This window comes from Monodelphis domestica, chromosome 1 (assembly GCF_027887165.1).
Source record: "Monodelphis domestica isolate mMonDom1 chromosome 1, mMonDom1.pri, whole genome shotgun sequence".
In the NCBI taxonomy this organism is placed as follows: domain Eukaryota; kingdom Metazoa; phylum Chordata; class Mammalia; order Didelphimorphia; family Didelphidae; genus Monodelphis; species Monodelphis domestica.
The window spans coordinates 467,470,984-467,495,526 of NC_077227.1; the positions used below are offsets into that span (position 1 = coordinate 467,470,984).

Consider the following 24,543-nt stretch of genomic DNA (forward strand, 5'->3'; position numbering starts at 1 on the left):
ATCCAAAGGGAACTCAAGAACAGAGGATATTTCTATTAGCAGACATATAGAATTCATATATTTTTAAACAAATTGCAAACAATGTGGAGTTTGTGATTTTGAACTTGTTTAGTTAAATGTTTTGTGATGGTGGTGATTAAGTGTATAATAGGATTAAATTTTTAAAAAAGATTAGAGTTTTAAAAAAAGAATAATCGTTGATCTTCTTTGGTAGACAGGGTTTCTTCAAAAAAGGAATTCTGATTACCAATGAGATCACAAGTCTAGATAAAACCAAAAAGATCTTGTTTTTTATATATCATCATTTAAAAATTATTACCATGGGGATAAGCTAGGTGGCTTCATGGATAGAGAGCCAGGCCTAGAGATGGGAGGTCCCAAGTTCAAATCTAGCCTCAGCCACTTCCTAGCTATGTGAACCTGGGCAAACCATTTAACTTCATTGCCAGTTCTCACCATCCTTCTGCCTTGGAACCAATACTTAGTATTGATTCTAAGATGGAAGGTAAGAGTTTTAAAAAATTATTAGTATGACTATGGGGCATCTAAAGAATCTTTTGGACCTTTTAAAAAGATCTGCCACTTTATCTTAACATTTGCCAAAAGAATCTCAAGTAATGGATGATAATCTAGGAGGCATGAGAGCTGGGACCAAGGTCAGGTTCTACCTACTAAGTAATGGGTTAACTAGAGCAAATCATTTCATCCATGAGCCCCAGGTGACCATTTGTAATGAGGGCATTGGACTAGAGTTAGAAATGGAGTGGGCTGTGATAAGAGCTGCCATATTGAAAGTTCTATGAAGGTTAACCAATGGAGGTTGTGTATTAAAAGGGATAACAATATTTATTAAGCAAATACAATTTGTAATGTGTCACACACTGACCCTAATTCAGCACCATACCTGCCCCAACCATGTAGCCTTTTACATGTGAAAATTGATTACCTGCTAGGAGGAAACAGTTTTTCTAGAAATGATGGATTTGTGTTAATCCACTCCTATTTATCCAACCTGTCCCTGCTGTATCCAAAGGCAGACATTGGCTATGGTGAAATTGTTGATTGACTCAGTCTATGACCACCTATGGAGCTCAAGTTTAACTGTTATCTTGGGCAACTGAACTCAGAAATTCATGAGCACCTTGTTGTTGTCAAGCGATCTAATCAGCCACAGACAAAGCCAATTCATTCTATGTCATTGATGCCACTCATTTGCTGCTCCTGAGGGCAGCTACTGAAATGTCCAGCCTCTTCCAATTTTTTTCAGGTTTGAGTCTTTGCAAAGTAGAAAAATGAAGAGGATGACACCAAAGCAATGAGTCTCGCTAGGCACAAGGATGACCATGATTAAGTCAATCCCAATCTGCTGAAAGTTATTCATCTGTGACATTCTTCTTGGGGCTTCACATTCTTTTCTTTATCAGCATTACCTACTTCTCTCAACAGTTGGTCCAAAACCCGTAAGATGAAATAGATGACATTAATTCATCAGTAAAGGGAATGAGAAATTACCTCTGATTTGAGGTTCACTTGCAAATTTGTGAAGAATCGCTGGATTTTCTCCATAAAAATGAGATCCACTGATAGGTTATGGAATTTACTTTCAAATTTGTTGATGATATCATTTGCCTACAAAGAGAGATTAAAAAGTAGAGAGTACAGGCTTGATTCTAAATTTTTTAGACATAAGAAATATCTAGAGGGGATAGTGGGAAGACAGATAAATAAGGCAGGAAATTACCTGGCTCTCCCAAATTCCCCCACAAATAATTTTTTTAAATGCCTCAGAGTAAATTTTAAAGTGGCAGAAAACTATTAACATAACTGATTATATCAATAACAAAGTAACAAAGTCACATGATTATATCAATAGATGCAGAAAAAGCTTTTGACAAAATATAACAGATTCCTATTTAAAATAAAACACTTTAAAGCATAAATATAAATGGATTTTTCCTTAAAATGATAAGAACTAGGGGCATTGGTAGCTCAGTGGATTGAGAGGTAGGCCTAGAGATGGGAGGTCCTGGGTTCAAATCTGACCTCAGACACTTCCTAGTTGGATGACCCTGGGCAAGTCACTTAACTCCCACTGCCTAGCCCTTACCACTCTTCTGCCTTGGAACCAATACTTAGTATTGATTCTAAGATGGAAGGTAAGAGTTTAAAAAAAATGATAAGAAATACCTACCCTAAAACCATCAACAAGCATTATTTGTAATAGGGATAAGCTAGAAGCCTTTTCCAACAAGATCATGAGTGAAACAAGGACGTTCATTATTATCGCCAATATTATTTAACATTCAAAATGCTAGCAATAGGGGGCAACTAGATGGGACACTGAATGGAGACCCAGAGGAGATGGAGAGGTCTTGGGTTCAAATCTAACCTCATACACTTCATAGTTGTGTGATCCTGGGCAAGTCACTTAACCCCCATTGCCTGGATCTTGTTGCTCTTCTGTCTTAGCACTAATACTTAGAATTGACTCTAAGACAGAAGATAAAAGGTTTGGGGGTTTTTTTAGAAAGAAAGAAAGAAAACCCTAGAGATTCAACTAAAAGGCTAGTTGAAACAATAATTTTATCAAAGTAGCAGGATATAAAGTAAACCTATATCATCAGCATTTCTTGATATTACCAACAAGGATAGTAAAAAAGCTATCCCCATTTAAAATAATCATAGACAGAATAAAATACTTGAATATACATCTGCCAAAATAAATCCAGAAATTACATGAACATAATTACAAAATAATTTTTATACAAATAAAGTCAGGTTTAAATAACTGGAGAAATATTAAGTGTTCATGGATAGGTAGATCCAATATAACAAACATGAGCATTTTTCTACCTAAATTAATCTACTTATTCAATGCCATTCCAATTAAATTGCAAAAAAATATTTTTTGAGCTAAAGAAATAATAACAAAGTTCATTTAGAAGAACAAACAGTCAAGAATGTCAAAAGAATTAATGAAAAAATGTAAAGGAAAGAGATCTGGCAGTACCAGATTTTAAACTATTCTAAGGCAATAATTATCAACGCTATCTGGTACTGGCTAAGAAATAGAAAGATGGATCAATGGAACAAAGTACATATACAACACACAGTAGTAAATAATTATAGTAACCTTGAATTTGACAAATATAAAGATTCAAGCGGTTGGGATAAGAATTCACTATTTGTTAAAAATTGTTGGGAAAACAGAAAAGCAGTCTGGCAGGAATGATGTATAGACCATTATCTTATGCTATTACCAAGATAAAAATGAATGCATCAGCTAGATATAAAAGGTGATATCAAAAACAAATTAGAAGATAACTGAGAAATAACTAATAAGTAGAATTATATGTGTTATTAGAAAGTATATGATTTTATACATATACATACACAGGAAACATTTAACATCTTCTCTGGTGCAGAGTGGGGGAGGGAGGGAAAGAGGCAGCTTAGAACTGAAAATGCAACAAAAATAAATAAATAAATAAAACATATTTTTTTAAAAAAAGAAAATTAATGTAGGGAAGAAACTGATTTGAATTCCCTCCCTGAATTTAAAACAAAGAAACAAACTATATACAGTACCTTAAAATTTCGAAACCTAGAAGATGTTAATTTTTAGAATGTCAAAATGTCAATGCCTAGTGCATTTGAACTACCACCTGGGGGAAGAGAAGAGTGTGCTCACCTGATCTACATAGTCACTCTCCATTTTCTCCATTTTTAACACGATGAAACTCTCAACAAATTCAATCCGTGAGGATTCCTTTTCTAGTCTACCACAAAACGAACTTAGTTCTTCAGAGGAGAAGTTTCCTCCCTCTGAAAACAATCTGAAAATAATTTAGAAGAAATAAAAGTCATCTCAGGACATTTCTCTCTTCTTGGACTTTCTACTTAACTAAATACAAGAGATAAAGTCAAAGAAAATGCCTATAAGCTGCCATATTTGGAGAAAGGATAGAAGCAGGTCTTGCAATTTCATTGGCAGACAGGTCTAGTTCCCAGGTGGGGCACTTCCCCAACCAAGGCAGATTGGTACCTTTTCTGACCTTTGGTCAGAGGTCCACAAACTACTGCCTGAGGGCAAATCTGGTCTACCACCTGCTTTTGTATAGTGATCATTTAACTTCAGAAAACATATATGGAAATGTATTATTACATTTAATTGGTAAAATAAAATATCTTCATCATATTAAAAAAAAGAAAGTTAATCATTTGACCAGGATTACATAGCCAGACCATATTGGAGGTGGAACTTGACCCTGGGTCAATCACTTAACTTCCATTGCCTAGCCCATACTGTTCTTTTGCCTTGGAACCAATAAACAATATTGATTCTAAGATGAAAATAAGGGTTTTAAAAAACAGAAACAGAGAGAGAGAGAAGAAACCTTTATCAATTTTTACCTGCATCTTTTAATAAATCCCATATTTGCAATTCGAAGTTTCTCCATGTTTTCTTCTACATATTGGCGGAAACCACGGAGGGACACTTGCATAACGTCCACGTAAGAGAGCAACTCTCTGTGCAGACTGGCACTTAACTGAGACAACCTGCAAGAAAAGAAAGCAAGCCCATTTTGAAAGAAGGAAAATTTCTCAGGAGTGTTGCCAGGATATTCTGAAAGAATTGTGATCTCGAAATACTGTTTCCATACTATGCTTTCAGAGATCCTCTCCTTTTACTTCTATTGCCAACTGCAGGCCACCAGTTTTCTGCCTCTTATTTTACTTTCCCAAGATTAATTTTTGTGAAACTCATTCGACTGTTTTCTGAAAGAGAACAATCTAGTGCTGCTTGCTTCCCTAGATGATTCAAATAAAATGTTCAAAATGTAGTGTTTACAGTCACACTTTAAAGAAAAAAAGCTTTCTCAGTGTGCTTTTTTATATAGTTGTGGCACTGATGAGCAAAATAGCTAGAAAAAGCTAAGTTTACATTCTGCTGACATAGCCATTTCAAGGCAGTGGGAGTACTTTGGGAAAATAGGTTTTTAATTTTCTGAGGTTAAAACAAAGGAGAAGGATTGGATTATTCCTGGAGAGTATCTAGTCCATTCTGTTCTTCCCCTGGAAGTTGACTAGTGATTCTGAGTCTGCAGCCTAATAGAAATCCTTTGAGGACATTTTCCCAACTGAGAAATGTTTGGGCCCTTACTTTCGACTTGTTGTGGAGTTGAAGAAGGCTTGCTCTATGCTGGCCATCCAATTCCTGAAGTTTCTATTCTTGTTGCTTTGTTCTTCACTGAATTTATAGAACAATAACCTCTCTCTCTGAAGTGTATCCATGATGCTCGCACAGTGACGATCGAGCCGTTCTTGGTGAAATGTTATCTCAGCTGCAAAGCAAAGATGGGACATGGGTAGGTATTGCCACCCCTCTTGGCAGTCCCTTCCCAAACAAACTGGGGGACCAAATCAATTCCCAGACCATGAGGAATAATGGCAACAATGTGCCACTCTCACCAGCTGAGAGTACCCAAAGAATTAGTAGGAAATGTTCAGGCTCAAAGAGATGACCCATTATGAGAAATATTAGGCAATACAAATGGAAGCGCATCGACTCTGGAGTCAAGAGGATGTGTATTCAAATCCTGAATTTGTTGTGTTTCTAACTTGGGCATCACTTAGCATCCATGGACCTCAGTGTTCTCAACTATAAAATCAAAGGATTGGGCTAGATGACTTTGGAGGCTCCTTCTGGCTCTAGATTTCTGTGTTCCTTTGTTTTGAATACAATCTTTTTATTCAAGGAGTTCAGACTATTAGCCAGGGTATATTTTCTGTTAGGATGATACAGAAATCACCAGTGTGTTCTGATTTACAGATTAAGTGGGGGCAATGACTGTTCTTGGAAAAGATAGTTTCTTTCTCTCTTTTCTCTTAGCCTGAAGAGTCAAGGGTGGAGAAGAGCAGAAATTTCTCAAAGAAATGAGAAGTGAACAACACACATCAAAATAAAAATGACATATCTCTATAGTGATTTAAGATTTCAGAGCATTTTCAATAATCCCAAGGTAGAAAGAAATGATCCTCATTTGTCTTTGGATCCTCAGTGCATAGTACAGGGTCTTCTACATAGCAAATGCTTTAATTAAATGATTGAAAAGGGTTGGACTGGTGGTTTCTGAGCCCCATCCAGCTCTGAAATTTTATGATTCAAATCCAGCAGAGTTCTGAAGCCAACTTCTTGTAAATCCTGCAGGTCTCCACTAAAGAGATCCTATCTTACTGCAGATCAAAGCATGCTATTTCTCACATTGATTTATTTAAGGTTTTATTTTGAGGTTTTGGTTCTATGTGAATATGACAATGACCAATATGGAAGTATGTTTTGCATAACACCTATTATCACCCAGATCAAATTGCTTATTATCTCCAAGAGAGGTAAGGAAAGGGAGGGTAGAAGACAATTTGGATCTTATGATTTTGGAAAATGTGTGTTGAAAATTGTTATTACATGTAATTGGGAAAATAAAATATTTTTGAATAAGAATTTTTAAAAAAGAGATTTTATTTTCCTGATTCAATAGGCCTAAAGAAGGGATTACAGAGGTGCTACATCATTCATTTTAGCTACATACAATACTTTGAAGGATCTGGTATCTCATGTGAAATAGCACACATCCTTCTGCAGGGAAGACCTCAATCCATTCCTGCATTTCTTATCCTCTGCTTAAAGGCACAGTGGACAGAGTACTGGGGTTCAAGAAGATTTGTTTTTCCAGGTTCAAATCTGGCCACAGACACTTACTAGCTGTGTGACTGTCACTTAACCTTGTGTGCCTGAGTTTCCTCATCTGTCCAATGAGCTGGAGAAGGAAATAGCAAACCACTCCAGGATCTCATTCAAAGAAAACCCCCAATTTGGTCACCAAGGGTCACACCCAACTGAGATGACCAAAGACAAGTGGAGGCATGACAAAGTGATGCAGTGGTTAGTAGCCTCAAATCCAGAAGAAACTGTAGGTGTGCAATCTCTACAAAACTTGGAGGGAAGTGGAGGCGTTGTATTCACACGTTGACCAAGCTGTCATTTAGAAAAGATTGTAATTTCTTAATGTAGTAAAAGAAAAGGCACAAGAAGCTATCACTCTTTCCCCCCTGAAAACTCCAGACAAGTTGCAAATTCACAGTCACTTTCCACAGTTTGCAAAAAGGTGCTAAACAGACTATAAGTGTTAGGCAAATGGATGTAATTAACAGACTATAATGACAATTCCAGGAAAAATCTCAGGCAGCCACATTTCACAGGGTTGTAGATCTAGAGCTCAAAAGGATCTCAGAGGTCCTCTAATCTAAGCCTCTCATTTTACAGCTGAGAAAATGGAGAGCTGGAGAGAGGAGGTAATTGGTCTATGGTCACAAAGCACACTTTGACTCCAAATGTATTATTCCTTTCACTGCCCCATCTTGACTCTGGGGGAAATGGGAGGAAAGTGGGAGGTACCTGCTCTGACATTATGGACGTCCATCCTTATGCGACTGAACCTTGATTTGTGTAAGTGGAGCTTCAGCTCCAGCTCTGAATTCAGCTCCTCAGTCTTTGCATCAACAATGATAATAGAATTAGTCAAGCATTGGCCAAACCACTTCTCAAGGTGTTCAAAAAGTTCAAAGCGGACTCTTGGATCAAGAAAAAAGAACTGGGTTTAGAAGACACTCCCATGTAATCCAGACTTTCATTTCCCGAGGAGGAGATTTAGGAAGCATATCAAGAAATAGTAAAGTCACATAAAGGGAACAGAATTTACTAGATAAATGCTAAAAGTCTTAAGTGCAAATATGGAAATATGTTTTGTGTGATAACACATGAACTGCCTGCCAGCACCAGGAGGAAGGGAAAGGAGATGATATTGATCATATTACTTGGGAAAATTTATGCAGAAATTTGTTATATGGGACATGTAATTGGTAATAAATACATTTTTAAAAAAGTAAATAAAAATTCTAAGTTCAGGGGCAGCTAGGTGGCTCAGTGGATAGAAAGCCAGGCTTACAGACAGAAGGTCCTAGTGTGACCCTGGACAAATAACACCTCCAATTGCCTAGACCTTCCTGCTCTTCTGCCTTGGAACTGATTCTAAGACAGAAGGTATGGGTTTGAAAAAATTGTGAGTGCTATTTTAGCAGTCCTTAGCGGATGGCCTTTGCAAATGGCTTTGCAAGGTCAAAGCAACAATCCTTCCACTTACATCAATTCAATTTAACAAGCATTTATTAAATGCCTACTATATGCAAGACACTGGAGTTGCAAAAAAACAAAAAAGAAAAATATTCCCTGCCTTGAGTGAGCATGCATTCTACTAAGAAAACAGAGCAATATGTACAAAATAATTGAGGAAGAAGAAAGCATTGCTAATTAGCATTTTATATAAATGTAGGAGCTTTGAAGGAAGCTAGGATTCTTCCAACAGGTGAAAGTCATGGCTGGAAGCTGGGCTTCCTACCTTGATTTGAAGATGATTGTCACTAAACCAGTAAACGGCAAATAATTTTGCTGGGTTTTGTTTTGTTTTATCATCTAAATCATTCCTCCCCCAGTTTAAAAGAGTCCCTTTTGCATACTTATTGCAGATGCATCTTTTTTAAACTTTTAACACTTTTCAGTTTTCCTCCTTAAAACCCAGTCCAACTAATACTGATGGAAGGATATTCTTACTCTTTCTTTAATTTTGAAAACAACGTAAATGGCAAATCCACATGTTCCAGGTATGGGGCAAAATTCTCAACAGTGTCAGTTTCCTCTACAACATCAGATTGTTGAAAAAGCTTTTTCCTTTCAGCTTCTTCAGAAAGTGAAAAGGCCAAATACTTGTTCCCACTGGAAGTTATGAAGGTCTCATACTCCTCTTCAGAGGTTGCGATTGTACTTTCCTCCTCTCTTACAGCCTCAGTGATTATAGGAACCTAGAGATAAAATGGCTTTATTATATAAGTGGAGCTGTAACTAGGGTAGAGTGATTGGGGCTTTTCCTCAGGACACTAAAATTTAGAGGGTACTAAGAACACTTCTGGTCCTTTAGCAAACAAAAACAACTGAGCTCAGCACCTAGTTAGCAATAATAGGAAGTAGTAAAATGGTGCCCTTTTTTCTCCCCTACACCTCCAGTAAGCTCCTCCCTAGCCTGGCATCATCTCTGCTCTTCCTGCTCTTTGCATGATAGCCTTGTCAACAGCCATTGAGTAGTTTCTGGGTCTCTGGCAAACTTCCAAAAAGAACCACATGTGTTCTGTGCAGCTTGTCTCAGGCACACATGGGTACAAGGGCCAATCATCCAAGGATCATGCCTCACTAGGATTTCTACTTAAGATTTATACCTTACATAGGCAGCAAACGATTTTTATCAGCATATCCAAAGGGGAGAGATGGGGAGAGACTTCAAACAGATATGACATTTTAAATTTGAAAATCTCAGTTCATGATCATAATTATCAATAATCAAAATCATAAAGTTCAGATGTGACCATTAGGCAAAGATAGCAACCTGAGTGAATATGGAATGCTAAAGTCCACTAAGAATTTACTTTCTATAAGATCTCCAATGGGTTTTCTTCATGCAGTGAGTAGAGCAATGATTGATTGAAGAGACAGGGACAACATTACAAGAGAGTAAAGAGCTAATTCTACAGGGTAATGGCACATCCCAAGAACAAGATGAAATCCATCGTACTCCCTCTTCTGACCCAGTCTAATCCAATGGGATGCAATTCAATATGCATTTATTATGTTATCTACAATATGGAAAGTGAGATGATCATGACCTGATAGAGAACTGGCCTGGGGAGTCAGAAAGACCTGGATTTGAGTCCGATCCCTGAAACATTATAGCTGTGTGACCTTGGGCAAGTCACTAGATGCTCTTTTCAGAGGAGTTTTATAAAAGCAGAAGTGCAGTGTAATGGGAAGGGCACTGTAGGTAGGGATACCACTGGGAGTCAGGGGTCCTAGATTCTAGTCCTTTGTAACTAACAGGCTATGTGAATTTGGTCAAACCACTCCCAGTCCCTGAGCCTTTGCTGTCTTACTGCTTAGTCCTTGGTTCCTATAGTTACAGTGCCAGAATATGCAGTTCAGCTTTTTTTTCCCCCCTCTATTCTGCCTTTTGGGGGGGGGGGATTACTAAACTTTTCAGTTAATATGCTTTAGAATCTTAATACATTTTCTTCAATTTCTTTCTAATCCTATGTCCCAATTACTAAACAAACAAACAAAAAACCAATATGGGAAATATTGTTTGCAATCTTATGATTATGGTATGGCAAAGATAATAAAAGAATAGTCACCCTTGGAGGGACTATGGGGAAGATAAGCTCCCTGATAAGTGGAGTCACATGCCTTGGTCTGACTGTATTGGAAAACAATTTGGAAACGGACCAGATAAATCTCTAAATTGTTCATACTCTTTGACCCAGTGTTCCCACTACTGGCCACATGCTACAAAGAGGTCAAAGTTAGAAAGAAGGGCTCCATATATAACAAACTATTCATAGCAATACTTTTTTATGGTTAGTTAAAAAAATCATAAATGAAATAGTTGAATGTCTGTGAGAGAATGGCTGTGCTATCTGAAGGTCCTTGTAATACTACTTTGTTGTAAGAAACAATGAATTTGAGGAATTCAAAGAAACTTGAGATTTGTGGGAAATGAAGCAAAGAAAACATATGGAGAATATGTATAATGACCACAATAATGTGATCAGAGCACTAAAAGGTAGCCTAACTCAGATTAATTATACTCATTAATAATAATAGTAACATTTATTTTTATTTTATTTTTTAAATAAACTCATCTTCCATCTTGGAACAATACTGAGCAGAATTCCAAGGCAGAAGAGTGGTAAGGGCTAGGCAATGGGAGTTAAGTGACTTGCCCAGGGTCACCCAGCTAGGAAGTATCTGAGGTCAAATTTGAACCCAGAACCTTCCATCTCTGGGCCTGGCTCTCAATCCACTGAACAAGCAACCCAGCTACCCTCAATAGTAACATTTATAATAGCATTTACCATGCTTCATGATTATTATATCATTTGATTCTCACAGCAACCCTAGGAAGTGGGTGCTATTAAAATCCTCATTTTAGACAGAAGTTAAATGACTTGCCCAAGGTAACTGGGGCCAAATTAGGACCAGGCATTCCTGACTCTAGATTCAGGGCTCAGTCCACGACCCCCTAGCTGTTCTATCTTATTGCCAAAGAACAAATGAAGAAACAAATTTCCTTCTTTTTGTTGGGGGTGCAGAATGTTGCTTATGCTCAGTACTTTGCTGGATAATTAGCCTGTTTGACTTTGTTGCAAAGTAGGGTTCTATAGAATGGGAGATAGGTTGGAAAATATGCTATAAAAACAATCAATATTAAAACAAAACATTAATGATATCATGGCTGGACTGCAGTGACATAATAAAAATGAAAGTGCCCCCGAAATCACATTACAAATACAGAGCTATACAACTTATCCTGGCTAGGAATATTTCTGGAGGTAGATAAAATGATAACATTCATTTGGAATAACAAAAAGATCTGTAATCTCAAGGAAAATACAATGTAAAAAATTAGGAATGAAAAGGAAATAGTACTTCCAGATTCTAAATTCTACTATTGCAATGACTCTTCCCTCTTGCCAAGAGGTGCCCTGAAGGTACTTGCCTTGTCTATGTAAGGAGATGTGCCTGCTGATGGAGTGAGAGAATGCTGAGCTATGATGCTGTGTCAGTGCAAAAGAGATTCTCTTCGCTTTCATTGGACGCACGCTTCTAGAGAGGATGTTGAGAGAGAAAGGCTGGGACTTTTGAATAGTGGACTGGAGCCTCAGAAGCCTTCAGATATGGAGAGGAAGATGGTCTCCAATCATATCTATTGACTTCCAGCTCTTTTAGCCCTAGAGACTGCCGAGAGCAGACTTCCATTTGGTGAGACTCTTCTCTCTTCTGGTTTGAGATGAGCCCTGAGCTCTCTTTCAAAGGAAGACCTTATTCACTGTTATGCATACTCTTAGTTTTATTCTAATTTGCATGACTTTTCTGATTTGTTGTCTTTAAAAAAAGGATTAATTATTCATGACAGTCTTTTGTGTAAGTAGTTTTTGGTGGAAGGGACTAAGCTAGTGATTATGAGCTAAGGGCTACCCTCTCCTTTGAAAGTGATCCAGGGAAGCATCGAGGAGGCCAAGTGGATAGAGTGCCAGGCCTGGAATCAGGTGGAGTAGGTTCAAAACTGGCTTCAGATATTTTCTAGCTGTTTGACCCTGTTTTTGCCATTCTATTTTAGAGTTGTTACTAAGATAAAAAGTAAGGGTTATTTTTTTTTAAGTGATCAGGGCAGTGGTTTTTGTTCTGAGTCTCTTAAAAGTATACATACTCTTAGACTGTAGATAGTTGAGATTTGGTAAAAATAGTTTGATGCCTCTAGTGGTAGATTGATATCTATTAAAGATAAAATAGTCTTGGTGGTTGAGGAAAATACTGAATTGTATTAATTTTAGTAGTATTTCCCTCTTGGCTTCCCAGTGTCAGACAAAAATGCTTCTAGACTGGGATTACTCCCAGGCCTCCCCTCCAGGCTATCAAACTGGGTTGAGACCTTTTGTCTTTTGTTAAGATCTTAAAAGGATTAAAGCCTTAACTCTGACCCATTTGAAAAGTTGGCCCAGACATGTGGAGGGGAAGAAAGGGTGTGTTGGCATCTTCCTAGTGAGAACAAAGACCTGTCACCCCTATGATGGAGTAATAGGGGAAGATTGAGGTCTCTTAAGTCCACCTTCTTTTTTGAAACATCCACCAAAATGGGGACAGCTGGGTGGCTTAGTGGATTGAGAGTCAGGCCCAGAGATGGGAGGTCCTGGGTTCAAATCTGACCTCAGGTACTTCCCAGCTGTGTGACCCTGGGCAAGTCACTTAACCCCCATTGCCTAGTCCTTCTGCCTTGGAACCAATACATAGTATTGACTCCAAGACAGAAGGTAAGGGTTTAAAAAAAAAAATGAAACATCCACCAATGAGGACTTTCAGGGGAGGTTCAAAGGTTCAACTGTCAGGCCAATCAGAAAGAAGATACAACTCCCTTTATAAGCAAAAGTTAGGACTCACTCAGGTCTTTTTAGGAAAGGAGACTAGTGAAAGATTTATTATTTGTTCATGGGATTGCATGCCCCCATTAACAAAAAATAGCCTCATGTTCTTTATTGGTTAAAATCAAGATGCTACATTGTCTTGGATCCTACCTATCTCTTTATGTATGCTAGGCATATCTCACAAGGAGGTCAGCAATAAATATAAAAATAAAGATCCTATTACATGGAATACTTTTGGGCCATAAAAAATGAAAAGCCTTGAAAGATTTATATGAACTGATGCAAAGTGAATTATGATGAACTAGGAGAACATTGTACATTGTAACATCAATATGATATGATGATCAACTGTGAAAGACCTAACTATTATCAACATTGCAAGGATCTAAAATAATCCCAAGAGAGTCATAGTGAAAAAGGCTATCTACAGTCATAGAAGGAACTGATGGAGTCTGAATGCAGATCAAAGCATTCCATTTTCCCCTTTATTTCCTTCATGAGTTTTTTCCTAGAATATGCAATATGTCTTCTTTCACAATATGATGCCTGGAAATACGTATTGTATGACAACATACATTTTATATACCTGCTGCCTTGGAAAGGAGGGAGTGAAAGGAGGGAGGGAGGAAGAGAATTTGGATTGCAAAATGTCAGAAAATGAATGTTAAAAAATGCTTCTGTATGTAATTGGGGAAAAATGAAATAAAAAAGATCATATTTCAACAAAATTTCCAAAGCAGCATTTTTTTTTTGGTAGTAGCAAAGACCTGTAAACCAAGTTAATCTCCATTAACTGGGAATGCCTAAACAAATACATTGATGGAATGGAATATAAGAAATGACAGATATGAAGAACACAGAGAAGAAGCATGAACTGATATGAAATGAAATCAGTAGACCCAAGAAAACAACATACCCAATTCTCTACAACAATATAAAAGGGGGGGAAGGGAAGAGACTCAAACAGATTGAATCTTGTGTAATTATAGTGATCAGATTTGACTTCCAAAATGAGAGAAAAAAGGGTACCTCCCTCACTTCTTTGCAGAGGTGGAGATTGTGTGTAAAGCAAGACAAAGTTTGCTGCTTAGTTTTGCTCAAATACTTTTCCTTCCCCTTCTCACTTTTTCATTCTATTTTACAAGTCATAACTCTCTGGGGGAGGGGCAAGGAGAAGGATATATGTGGAAATTAAGGTGATATAGAAATGAAAGATATCAATAAAAAAAATTTTAAGGCACTGCCTTGTGATTTTTACTAGACTGAACATCTTATGATTTTCATAATCTCTAAATAGATCTACTGTTACAAAGCCAATTAATCAGCATTCATTATACACTTACTATATACCAGGCACTGTGTTAAGTACTGGAGATACAAAAAGAAGTGAAAGACAGTCCCTGGAGGGCAGTTAGGTACTCAGTGGTTGGACAGCCAGATGTAGAAACTGGAGGTCTTGGGTTCAAATGTGATCTCACTTTCTAACAGTGTGACCCTGAGCAAGTCACTTCACTCCCACTGCCTAACCCTATTTCCACTCTTTTGCCTTGGAACCAATACACAGTATTGATTCTAAAATGGAAAGTAAGTTAAAAAAAGAGATGGTCCCTGTCCTCAAGGAGTTTACAATCTAATGGGGGAGCCAACATATATGAAGTAAGCTACATGCAGGGCAGATAGGAAATATTTCAGAGAGAAGGCACTGGAGTTAAGAAGGGTTGGAGAAGCCTTTCAGTAAAAGATGAGATTTTGGCTGACTCTTAAAGAAAGTTGGACAGGTCAGTGTTCAGGACAGAAGAGGGAAAAATTGTTCCCAGCAGGGCAGATAGCCAGAGAAAAATAAAAGTATTTTTAACTCACCTGGTAAGAAGACATGATTTCCCAGCTTTCCTGCGTTACGTCCTCTGTAAAATCGTCTAGGTCTGAAATCCCCAGTTCTGTGGGTTCCCGGAGAGGGCTCGGTATCTTTGGAATTTCACTTGCTTCCTCCTGGAGGGGTTCGCTTATAATCTTGCTTGGGACTGTTGTCACACGGCTCATAGAAAAACTTATCTTTGAATCACTTTCAAACTTGAAAAAACTTTTTATTATATCTTTTAAATATGAGGGACTCTCTTGTAGAAGCTCCTCTGTTGTTCCCCCAAACAGAACAAATAGATAGAAATAATGATAAACATGCACTCAATACAAACCCAAAGAGCAATGTGGCTTAAACTATATTACAAAGATGTTACCTGGCTCTCTAAACCGTATTATCACCTCGCCTTCCATGGTCTGAAACAAATGAAAAATTATATAATTTAACCTTTTTAAAATTTTAATTATTTTTTCAGTTACATGTAGAAACAATTTTTGACAGTTTTCTGACATTTTAGGATTCAGGTGTTCTCTTTCCATCCCTTTTCCACCCACCTCCCAAAGGCAGTGAATAGTCTGATATGGGTTATACCAAGTGTTTTCATGCAATACATATTTCTGTATTGCTCATGCTGTGTTAGAAGACACATATCACACATACAATAAAAAACTCATAAAGGAATTAAAGTGGAAGATGGCATGTACACACAGACTCCAACAGTTCCTTCTTTAGCCAGAGAGCATTTTTCATCATGAGTCCCTTGTGATTATCTTAAAGACTTGCTTTGCTGATAATGGTTTAGTCCTTTGCATTTGATCATCATAGGATATTAGTTACTAATGCTTTTACAAATATCAAAAGGCCTTTGGCCTCTTCAGTTCACATAGTGAACTTTTGTTTACAATGTGAATACGTTTAAAAGCTAAGCCAACAGGGACAGCTTGGTGGATAGAGAGCCAGGCTTGGAGAAAGAAGGTCTTAGGTTCAAATCTGGCCTCAGATACTCCTTGTTGTGTGACCCTGGGCAAGTCACTTAACTCCAATTGCTTAGCCCCCTTATTGCTTTTCTGCTTTGGATGTAATATTTAGTATAGATTGTGAGAGTAAAAATGAATTAATATTTCAAGTATTTAAATTTATATGATTTTAATAATAACAAAGTAAGAGAGAAAGGGGTTAATACAGCCAAGTGAACAGAGCACAGAGCCAAAGACCCATACCTGCAACACTTTACTAGAGCAAAAGACCAAAAGCCCCATGTGGATTTTAGCAAAATTTATCTCCCAAACATCCTGACTGCAAAGTGAGCATGTAACTTAAAAGGAAGTGGGTAAATGTAGTTCAGGTGTGTGTCAAATTTCTATTTTGCACATTACTCCTGTGATCCTTTGGGAGACTAGTCTCCCCAATGGATCATTTTAAACATAATTAACTTAAAACTTTAAAGATTTTAGTCCTTAGCATATGGTCTTTGCAAATAGCTTTGAAAGGTAATAATAGCCAAAGCCAAAATCCTTCCACTTACCTCAAGTCAATTTAATAAGCATATTTAACTAAAGGTATATACAATATTGTAGTTTCTAAAAGAAAATTACAATAATTTTTGGGATAAGGCAAAATAAAAGAGAAAAAGAACAAAACCAATGTTAAGTGCATTGACAAAAAGTCAGTTAGGGAATAGTCCCCTTTGGCATAAGAGTGTACATTCAAAATAAATTCATTCAATCCCCCATAGCAAATCATCCATATGTTGGATTGAGCAGCTCTATTTAAATTTAATGACATCGGTTATCTACAGTTAAGAATTGTGTAAGCAATGTAGGGCTGCCCAAGAACTCTTGGGGTAAACGGGTCTAGGTTCACTGAAAACCCTTCCAAATAAAAGCAGAGATATGTCTGGAGTCTTCATGTATGGATATGGGGTGGGGGGGAAGTGGAGCACAAATCCACTACAGTAAAGTATGTAGCTGTGCTAAGAATAGAAGAAATAATAGTGTTTGTGTTGGAAACTATGGGGTGTCTCTTTATAATGTGATTGTTCACCGCCCTCAAATCCTGGATGAACCCATAAAGATGCTTGCCATTGGGCCCCAATTTTGGTTTTTTAACAGGCAGGATGGGCATATTGTATTCAGATTTTCAGGGAATTATGAAGCTTGGTCAATTAGTGAATTTATTATTGGGACAATGCCCTCAATTGCCTCCTTTGAGAGAGGGTACTGAGGAATGGAAGGAAGTGGGCTAGATTTTGTTTAATTTGGACAGGGTCAGTTGATTTAAGTAGGCCAACATCAGACAGAAGATAAGAATATTAGTAAAAAGAAAGAAAGCTAATTTAACCACAAAGACATGACTTCATTTTTGCTTCTTCATAAACAAATATACTTTACATGTTAATATTCATATTATAGGAATATATATATACTAATGTGTATATATTTATACCTAAAATGTTAATTATTTCATACCTTTTCATAGATTTCTCTAACACAAAAATATTGACTGAGAGAAGTACTGTATGACTTCAATGCTTTCAGAACACTAAACGGATAGCTTTTTAAATTGAGTAGGGCATCTTCATGAAAGCGTTTATACCTGTTATAAAAAAAAATGTAGTTATCTGGGTTGTATCATATTAGAAACATTTATACAAAGTGGAAGAGGAAGCTAACACTAACATACACAAACCCAGGAAAATCATCTTAGGGCTCCTTCATTCATCTTAAAAAAAACCAAAAACAACCCTTCCCTTTCATCTTAGAATCGAAACTGTGGGGGGCAGCTGGGTAGCTCAGTGGATTGAGAGCCAGACTTAGAGACAGGAGGTCCTAGGTTCAAATCTGACCTAAGCCACTTCCCAGCTGGGTGACCCTGGGCAAGTCACTTGATCCCCATTGCCTAGCCCTTACCACTCTTCTGCCTTGGAGCCAATACACAGTATTGACTCCAAGACAGAAGGTAAGGGTTTAAAAAAAAAAAGAATCGATACTGTGTATTGGTTCTAAGGCAGAATTGCAGTAAAGGATAGGCAATTGGGGCTAAATGACTTGCCCAGAGTCACGCTGTTAGGAAATGTCTGAGGTCAGATTTGAACCCAGGACCTCCTGCCTCCATGCCTGATTCCCTATCCACTCAGCCTCTTGGCTGCCCCAGCTTTGTGTGTCTTTAAACCTTCTTCCATACATCTTCAAGTTTGGGGTGATAAGAGTATCTTTAATATGCTTAAAATTAGTTGGTGAGAATGGAGGCTGAGTCTCTCATTTCCCCAGAAATCAGAGCCAGAGTTCTAGGTTACTTAGAAGCCTGTTAAGAATAGTGGACAGTGCTGTATTAGGAATCAGAAGCCAGTCAAGTGAGCATTAAGCAGCTCCTGTGTGTGAGGAATTATGCTAAACCTGGGGATTCAAAGAAAGTAAAAAGACGGTCCCAGCTTTCAAGGACTTCCCAGGCTAGTGGGAGTGACAACGTGGTTGGCAGATATGATGTGGATGGAAAGGCAACAAAGAAAACTGAGAAAGAACAATCTTTGAGAAAAGGCTATTAGATCTGGCAATTAAGAGACTGACACCTTAGCCTTTCTGGTCCTCAGTTTCCTCATCTATAAAAAGAAGGGAATTGGATTAAATGCTCTCTAAGGCCCTTTCTAGCTCTAAAACCATGATCCTAAATGTTTAGATGACATTTTCCTTTCCCAGATAATTGGTATTTATAATAATAACCCTGGAAAGTGCTTTATATCTATCATATCTATTAAGATTCATGACAGTCCTGTGAAGTAAGTAGTAGAAGTAAATTCTTTCAATTTTAGAAAGAAGGAAATAGCCACAGGGAAGCTAAGGGACTCGCCAATGGTCATGGAGCTTGGGTCAGGGGCAAGATCTGAACTTGGGTTCTCCTAGCAAGATAAACCCAGTATAATCTCTAACATATGAAGGCTCATCTTGGAGGGAAAGACCCAGTGTAAATCCTGAGATCTGTACTTAAAACCTTTCTTGCTTGGTAGGATTTGTCAATTTGTGTTCTGCCAGGAAAAGTTTGGGGAAACCCTGTATTGTCTTTATTAACATCATGAGGCATCTAATGTAGAGGGTTTTTTAGAACCAAATATAAATGTAAAAAAAAACATTTTTAAAAAATTACTGTCAGAGCAGCTAGGTGATTAAGTGGATAAAGATGGAGATGGGGAGGTCCTGGATTCAGATTTGACCTCAAGACATTTCTTGCTGTGTGACCCTGGAAAAGTCACTTAGCACCCACCCACTCCTTCTCCCCTGCCAATTGCCTAGCCCTTATTATTCTTCTGCCTTGGAATCAATCTTTAGTATCAATTCTAAGACAAAAGGTAAGGGTTTAAAAAAATAAAAAGTAGGGTCTTCCATATGTAAAGGCAATAATATTGAATTATTTAAAGTAAGGCAGGGGTTTTTAGTTCATATTTTCCTGTCCAGCCTCAGCCAATTTTAAGCATTTGCAACCTGACTGGCCAGGGTTAAGGTTATATATGACCTCAAAAAGAGTTTCTGGGTAAAGTCATTTTTAATTCTCCTTTTCCATCTTCATGATTCTTTGTTTTTCTCCAACATGGTATAATTGTTGTAGGATCCCCAGGAGGGCAGGGAGGGGTGCAAAATATCGCCCTACAAAGCTAATCTTTCATTGGAGGAACTACCTTGGCTAGGTACCATGTCTTCCCCAAAGGAAAGATCATGAAGACCTGTAGGCTGGGCTCAAATTGTCAACATCCTTCACTTTTTCTGCCACTCCAGATTTTCTTCTTGTTTGTAGCATTCAATGCTTACTTACTTTTTTTTAATGTCATGAAGCAGAAATCGAACCTTGTCCAGGTAACTCTTCAAAGAATCCTCATTGTTTTGTTGTCTCATCTGATCCAGAACAATATCTAAGCATGCTTCCTTTAACTAGAGAAACATTTTTTTAAAAATCAGCACAGATCCATTGGAATGCAAGATACTATCAACCTTGGTCAATTCCTTTCCTTCTCACAAGTTTGAATCAGAGAAACAGACTGCTTAGCAAAGGGTCGGAAGGAGAGGGAACACATTCATTTATTTTCATTCAGTTTTACAAGCACCATTGATGACCTATATTCAAGGCTACCTATTGTATTTTGAAAGTCATTTCACAAAGAAATTTGAAATTATTCAGGCAAACAGTGACATTTTGGAACTAGAATACAACACAAAACCAGAGTTGTTTTTTGCACCTGATACATATAAAATCATACTTAAAACTGGGAGAGACTAGAAGTCATCGTTTTCAGTCCTCTCCAAATCCAAGTTTTTAAAAACCCTTACCTTCTATCTTTGATTTCTTAAATCTAGGTAATCATCAAACAATAAATCAATCCCTGATTCATATTGTTTGCCAACGTAAGAGATAGAAATGCACCCTACAGATCTTATCATTTGCTCTTGCAAGGTGGTTTGAGCTGGTCAGCACACCCTTGGTATTTCTTTTGGAAATCTCCCCAAATTGAGTTTTGTCATCACAAGATCTTGCTAAAGGATTAAATAGGAAGAACAAGGCATTTTAAAATAACTTAAATAGTTGATTCGGACAGTGAATCATCTCCAGATACAGGCAGTCCAATGTAGACTCAGTTTTAGTCTGGAGATGCTGTCTGTGTTTGCTCATTGGTTGTCCTAAGACATGGCCTTGACGATGACACTAAGTTATCATTTACCCTATTAGCTAGAGGCGTTCTAATTACTGCAGAGAAATACTTGATGATTGCAAGAGCAGCAGAGACTACACAATGCCCAGAGACAACATGTTCATCGGAGAGGACGTGCCCGGCTGAAAGCAGTGTGACCAGAAGACATGGCAACTCTGTAGCAGGAGAGATGGCAGTTCTCTTGGCCAAGACATTCCCTGTAATTTCTGCTTATATCTTATCTCCTTATTAGACCATAAAGTTAGAGTGAAGATGGGGATCCTGTCTTTACTCAAAAACCTCTGTGGTGCAATGGAAAAAGGGCTGGAATTTTAGTACTGAATTTGTGCTTGTAGAGTTGAGTTCAAATCCAGGCCCTGCCTCTTATTAATTGAATGACCCTGGGCAAGCCACTTAACCCGTTTTCTTAGCTATGGAATCAGGGAGTCGGAGTAGCCAGCCTCTAAGTCCCTTCCCGCTCTAGCTGGATGATCCTATAATTGATCTTATCTAAATTCTGTATCTTTTCTCATGCCCAGTACAGGGCTTTGGGGTCCCTCATAAGCAGCCTGTAAGACTGGTTCCCAAACAGCTTTGGGTGCACCCTAGACTCAGAAGCCAGGACAGGATGGTGGAAAGGGCAATATTAGACTGGTAGGCAGGAGACTTGAGTCAGAGTGCAAGGGCCAACTCAGGATAGGCCAGTGTTCAGGCTCAGGATGGGAATGACATGGCACACCCTTACACCATGTATTCTATATCAAAAGGAAAGTTTAGGGGCAGCTAGGTGGCTCAGTGGATTGAGAGTCAGGCCCAGAGATGGGAGGTCCTAGGTTCAAATCTGACCTCAGACACTTCCCAGCTGTGTGACCCTGGGCAAGTCACTTAACCCCCGTTGCCTAGCCCTTACCACTCTTCTGCCTTGGAACCAGTACACAGTATCAATTCTAAGAAAGAAGGTAAGGGTTTTTAAATAAGTAATTTTTTAAAAGCAAAGTTCCCTAAACAATATCATAGAAAAGATATTCAGCTAAGATACAGGGTTGGTTCAGTCTCTTTTTTTCCTTCCCAACATTTGCCACCACAACATGGCAGTGGAGCAGCAAGGAGCACTGACTACTTACAGGTTGGGTAGTCACAATTTAGGTGACTTATTTAGGTGACTTAACTTCTCTAAACTGTGTCACTGAAGGTACATCATTGGATGCTATGGTAACTTTGAGAAGTTATGCCATTGGTTGGAGCCTTAGTCCCCTGGGTGATTTAAGTTTTGAGGGTGTCATTTTTTTTAAACCCTTATCTTCTGTCTTGGAGTCAATATTGTGTATTGGTTCCAAGGCAGAAGAGAGGTAAGGGCTAGGCAATGGGTGTCAAGTGACTTGTCCAAGGTCACACAGCTAAGAAGTGTCTGAGGATCAACTTTGAACCCAGGACTTCCCATCTCTAAGCCTGGCTCTCCATCCATTGAGCTACCTAGCTGCCTCCTGAGGGTGTCATTTTAGGTAAAAAACTAATCTATGTTACAAGGATTCTAATCTTACACCATGGATTCTGGTAAATTAACAACCAACTCTCAAAAAAATTACACAACACATTCAGCATTATTAATACTTTCTTAAATCTAGACAATCAACAAAATAATAAATTAAGCCATGAAATGTAATGTTTGCCCATTTCTGAGGTGTAAATGCTCATACTGAAAATTTAATAATCAACTATCAGGAGCTGATCTGAACTGGTTCCAGTATACCACTGCATGGCTCCCAACCATATTAGTAGTAGTAGATATTTCTCCTTCCACAGCCACTGCTGTGAATCCCTGGGTCTAAATCACTTCAATTTGAGCTCAAGTTACTTCATCTGTACAAATAAAGGGAGGAGTAGGTAATTTTAAGGTCTATCTTGGTCCCTTTTTTTTTAAACCCTTACCTTCTGTCTTGGAGTCAATATTGTGTATTGGTTCCAAGGCAGAAGAGAGGTAAGGGCTAGGCAATTGGAGTTAAATGACTTGCCCAGGGTCACACTGCTAGGAAGTGACTGAGGCGAGATTTGAATTCAGGACACCTCCCCTCTCTAGATCTGGCTCTCAATCCACTGAGCCACCCAGCTGCCTCTGGACTCTATCTCTCTCCCTACCTCTAGCTCTGCCTTCTCTCAATCTCTTTGTCCCTCTCCCTCTCTCTCTCTCTCTCTCAAAGATATTTTATTTTACCAATTACATGTAACAACAAGTTTTCCAAACTTATACGATCCAAATAGTCTCCTCTCCCTCCCTTCTTTCCCTGCTCCTGGAGCTGGCAAGCAATTCAGTCTGGGTTATGCATTATCATCATGCAAAACATTTCCATATTGTTCACTTTTGTAAGAGAACAATCATATAAAAACCAGACTCCAAAATGGTACCCAAATAAGTTAAAATGGAAAACCATATGCTTTGATCTGCATTCTGATTCTAAAAATTCTTTCTCTGGAGCTGGAGAGCATTCTTTGTCCCAAGTCCCTCAGACTCACCCCAGACTTAGTTCTAACATTTTATGATACTGCCTTAAACTTGCCAATTTGTCTGCTAGTCTAGCAAACCAAAAGGCCTGATTAGTGGAAACTGATCTGGGGGGCTTGAAATTCTTCAACAAAATAAAACAAAAATAAGAGAGTAATCTCAGATGTATAAGCCTGGCATATAAATCTGGGATTCAGATACTACTAGATATAAATCACTGGCTTGACGAGACTGGGAGGCTGAACCAGAGGGATGCTTGGGTAAACTAGTTTCATTTTTTGTGGGGAAAGGAATGAGCATTTATTAAGTACTTACTCTATGCACCAGGCAATGTGCTCATTTGACTCTCAAAACCTACCGGAAAGGTAGATGCTGTTATAATCCCTTGATAATAGTAATATAATATTATGGACTGACAGATGCCATTCTGGTAAGCTGAGTTCTAAAGAAAAGTCATTCCTCCAAGACCAGAAATCCGCAAGAAAGCTGGGCTTTCAAAGGGAGTTTCTCCCTCCACTTCTCTGAATACACTGGGTTCTCAGCCTGCCTTGTTTGCTGGTGCCACCTGCTGCCTACATAGAGAAATTCCCTTGACCAATCTAGGCTTGTACCTACATCACAATTTACTGCCTTAAAAAACCAACTGAGAAGCTCGGGGGCTCAGTGGATTGAGAGTCAGGCCTAGAGACAGGAGGTCCTGGGTTCAAAGGTGGTTTCAGATTTTGCCTAGCTGTGTGACCCTGGGCAAGTCACTTAATGCCCATTCCCTAGCCCTTACTATTCTTCTGCTTTGGAACAAATACACAATATTAATTCCAAGAGAGAAGGTAAGAGTTTAAAAAAAAGAACCAACTATTTACCCAGGTTCACTAAACCAATATGTGTCAGAAGTGGATCCTGAACCTTTTTTTTCCTGATGTGAAGGCTGGCTCTCTGTCCACAATTCAGTGCCTCAAATACTAATTAAATAATTACCATTATAATCATAATAATTGCTGGAATTTATGTAGTACCTATATTGTGCTACATGCTTTATAGATATTATCTTACTCTATCCTTACAACATCCCAGGGAGGTAGGTGCTATTATTATTCCCATTTTATAGTTAAGAAAACTAAGGTAGACAGAGAATAAGTGACTTGCCCAAAGTCACACATTAATAATTATCTAAGGTTAGATTTGAACTCAAGTCATCCGGACTCCAGGTCCAGGCTCTATCCACTGCCAAAATAAAGAGGGTTATTCCATTAGGTAGCAAAAAAGATCAAGAAAAGTTTTATTTTCAAGGCTTAAGCCATTCCATTTGCCTCTGTTTTTTAAAAGGACCAATCACATCACAGGGTGATGTCTTGCCTTGCAATTAAATTGGAAAGGGTTGTTGTGAGAATCAAATGAGATGATGTTTGAAAAGTATCCAGCACATAGGAGATG

General features: G+C 38.2%; 1 protein-coding gene across 4 annotated transcripts in view; it reads right to left on the bottom strand.

Annotated features, from left to right (window-relative positions):
• Window positions 1-24,543, bottom strand: part of CCDC180 (coiled-coil domain containing 180) — a 113,057-nt gene that overhangs the window by 52,727 nt on the left and 35,787 nt on the right. For all 4 annotated transcript variants that reach the window (XM_056812641.1, XM_016422885.2, XM_056812642.1 and 1 more), the window contains 10 exons: window positions 19,742-19,857; window positions 17,407-17,533; window positions 15,315-15,354; window positions 14,941-15,209; window positions 8,669-8,916; window positions 7,457-7,632; window positions 5,165-5,345; window positions 4,414-4,560; window positions 3,692-3,836; window positions 1,513-1,629 (listed from right to left, as the gene is read on the bottom strand). In XM_056812641.1, the coding sequence (XP_056668619.1) occupies window positions 1,513-1,629; window positions 3,692-3,836; window positions 4,414-4,560; window positions 5,165-5,345; window positions 7,457-7,632; window positions 8,669-8,916; window positions 14,941-15,209; window positions 15,315-15,354; window positions 17,407-17,533; window positions 19,742-19,857 (1,566 nt within the window). The remainder of the gene's footprint in view (window positions 1-1,512; window positions 1,630-3,691; window positions 3,837-4,413; window positions 4,561-5,164; window positions 5,346-7,456; window positions 7,633-8,668; window positions 8,917-14,940; window positions 15,210-15,314; window positions 15,355-17,406; window positions 17,534-19,741; window positions 19,858-24,543) is intronic.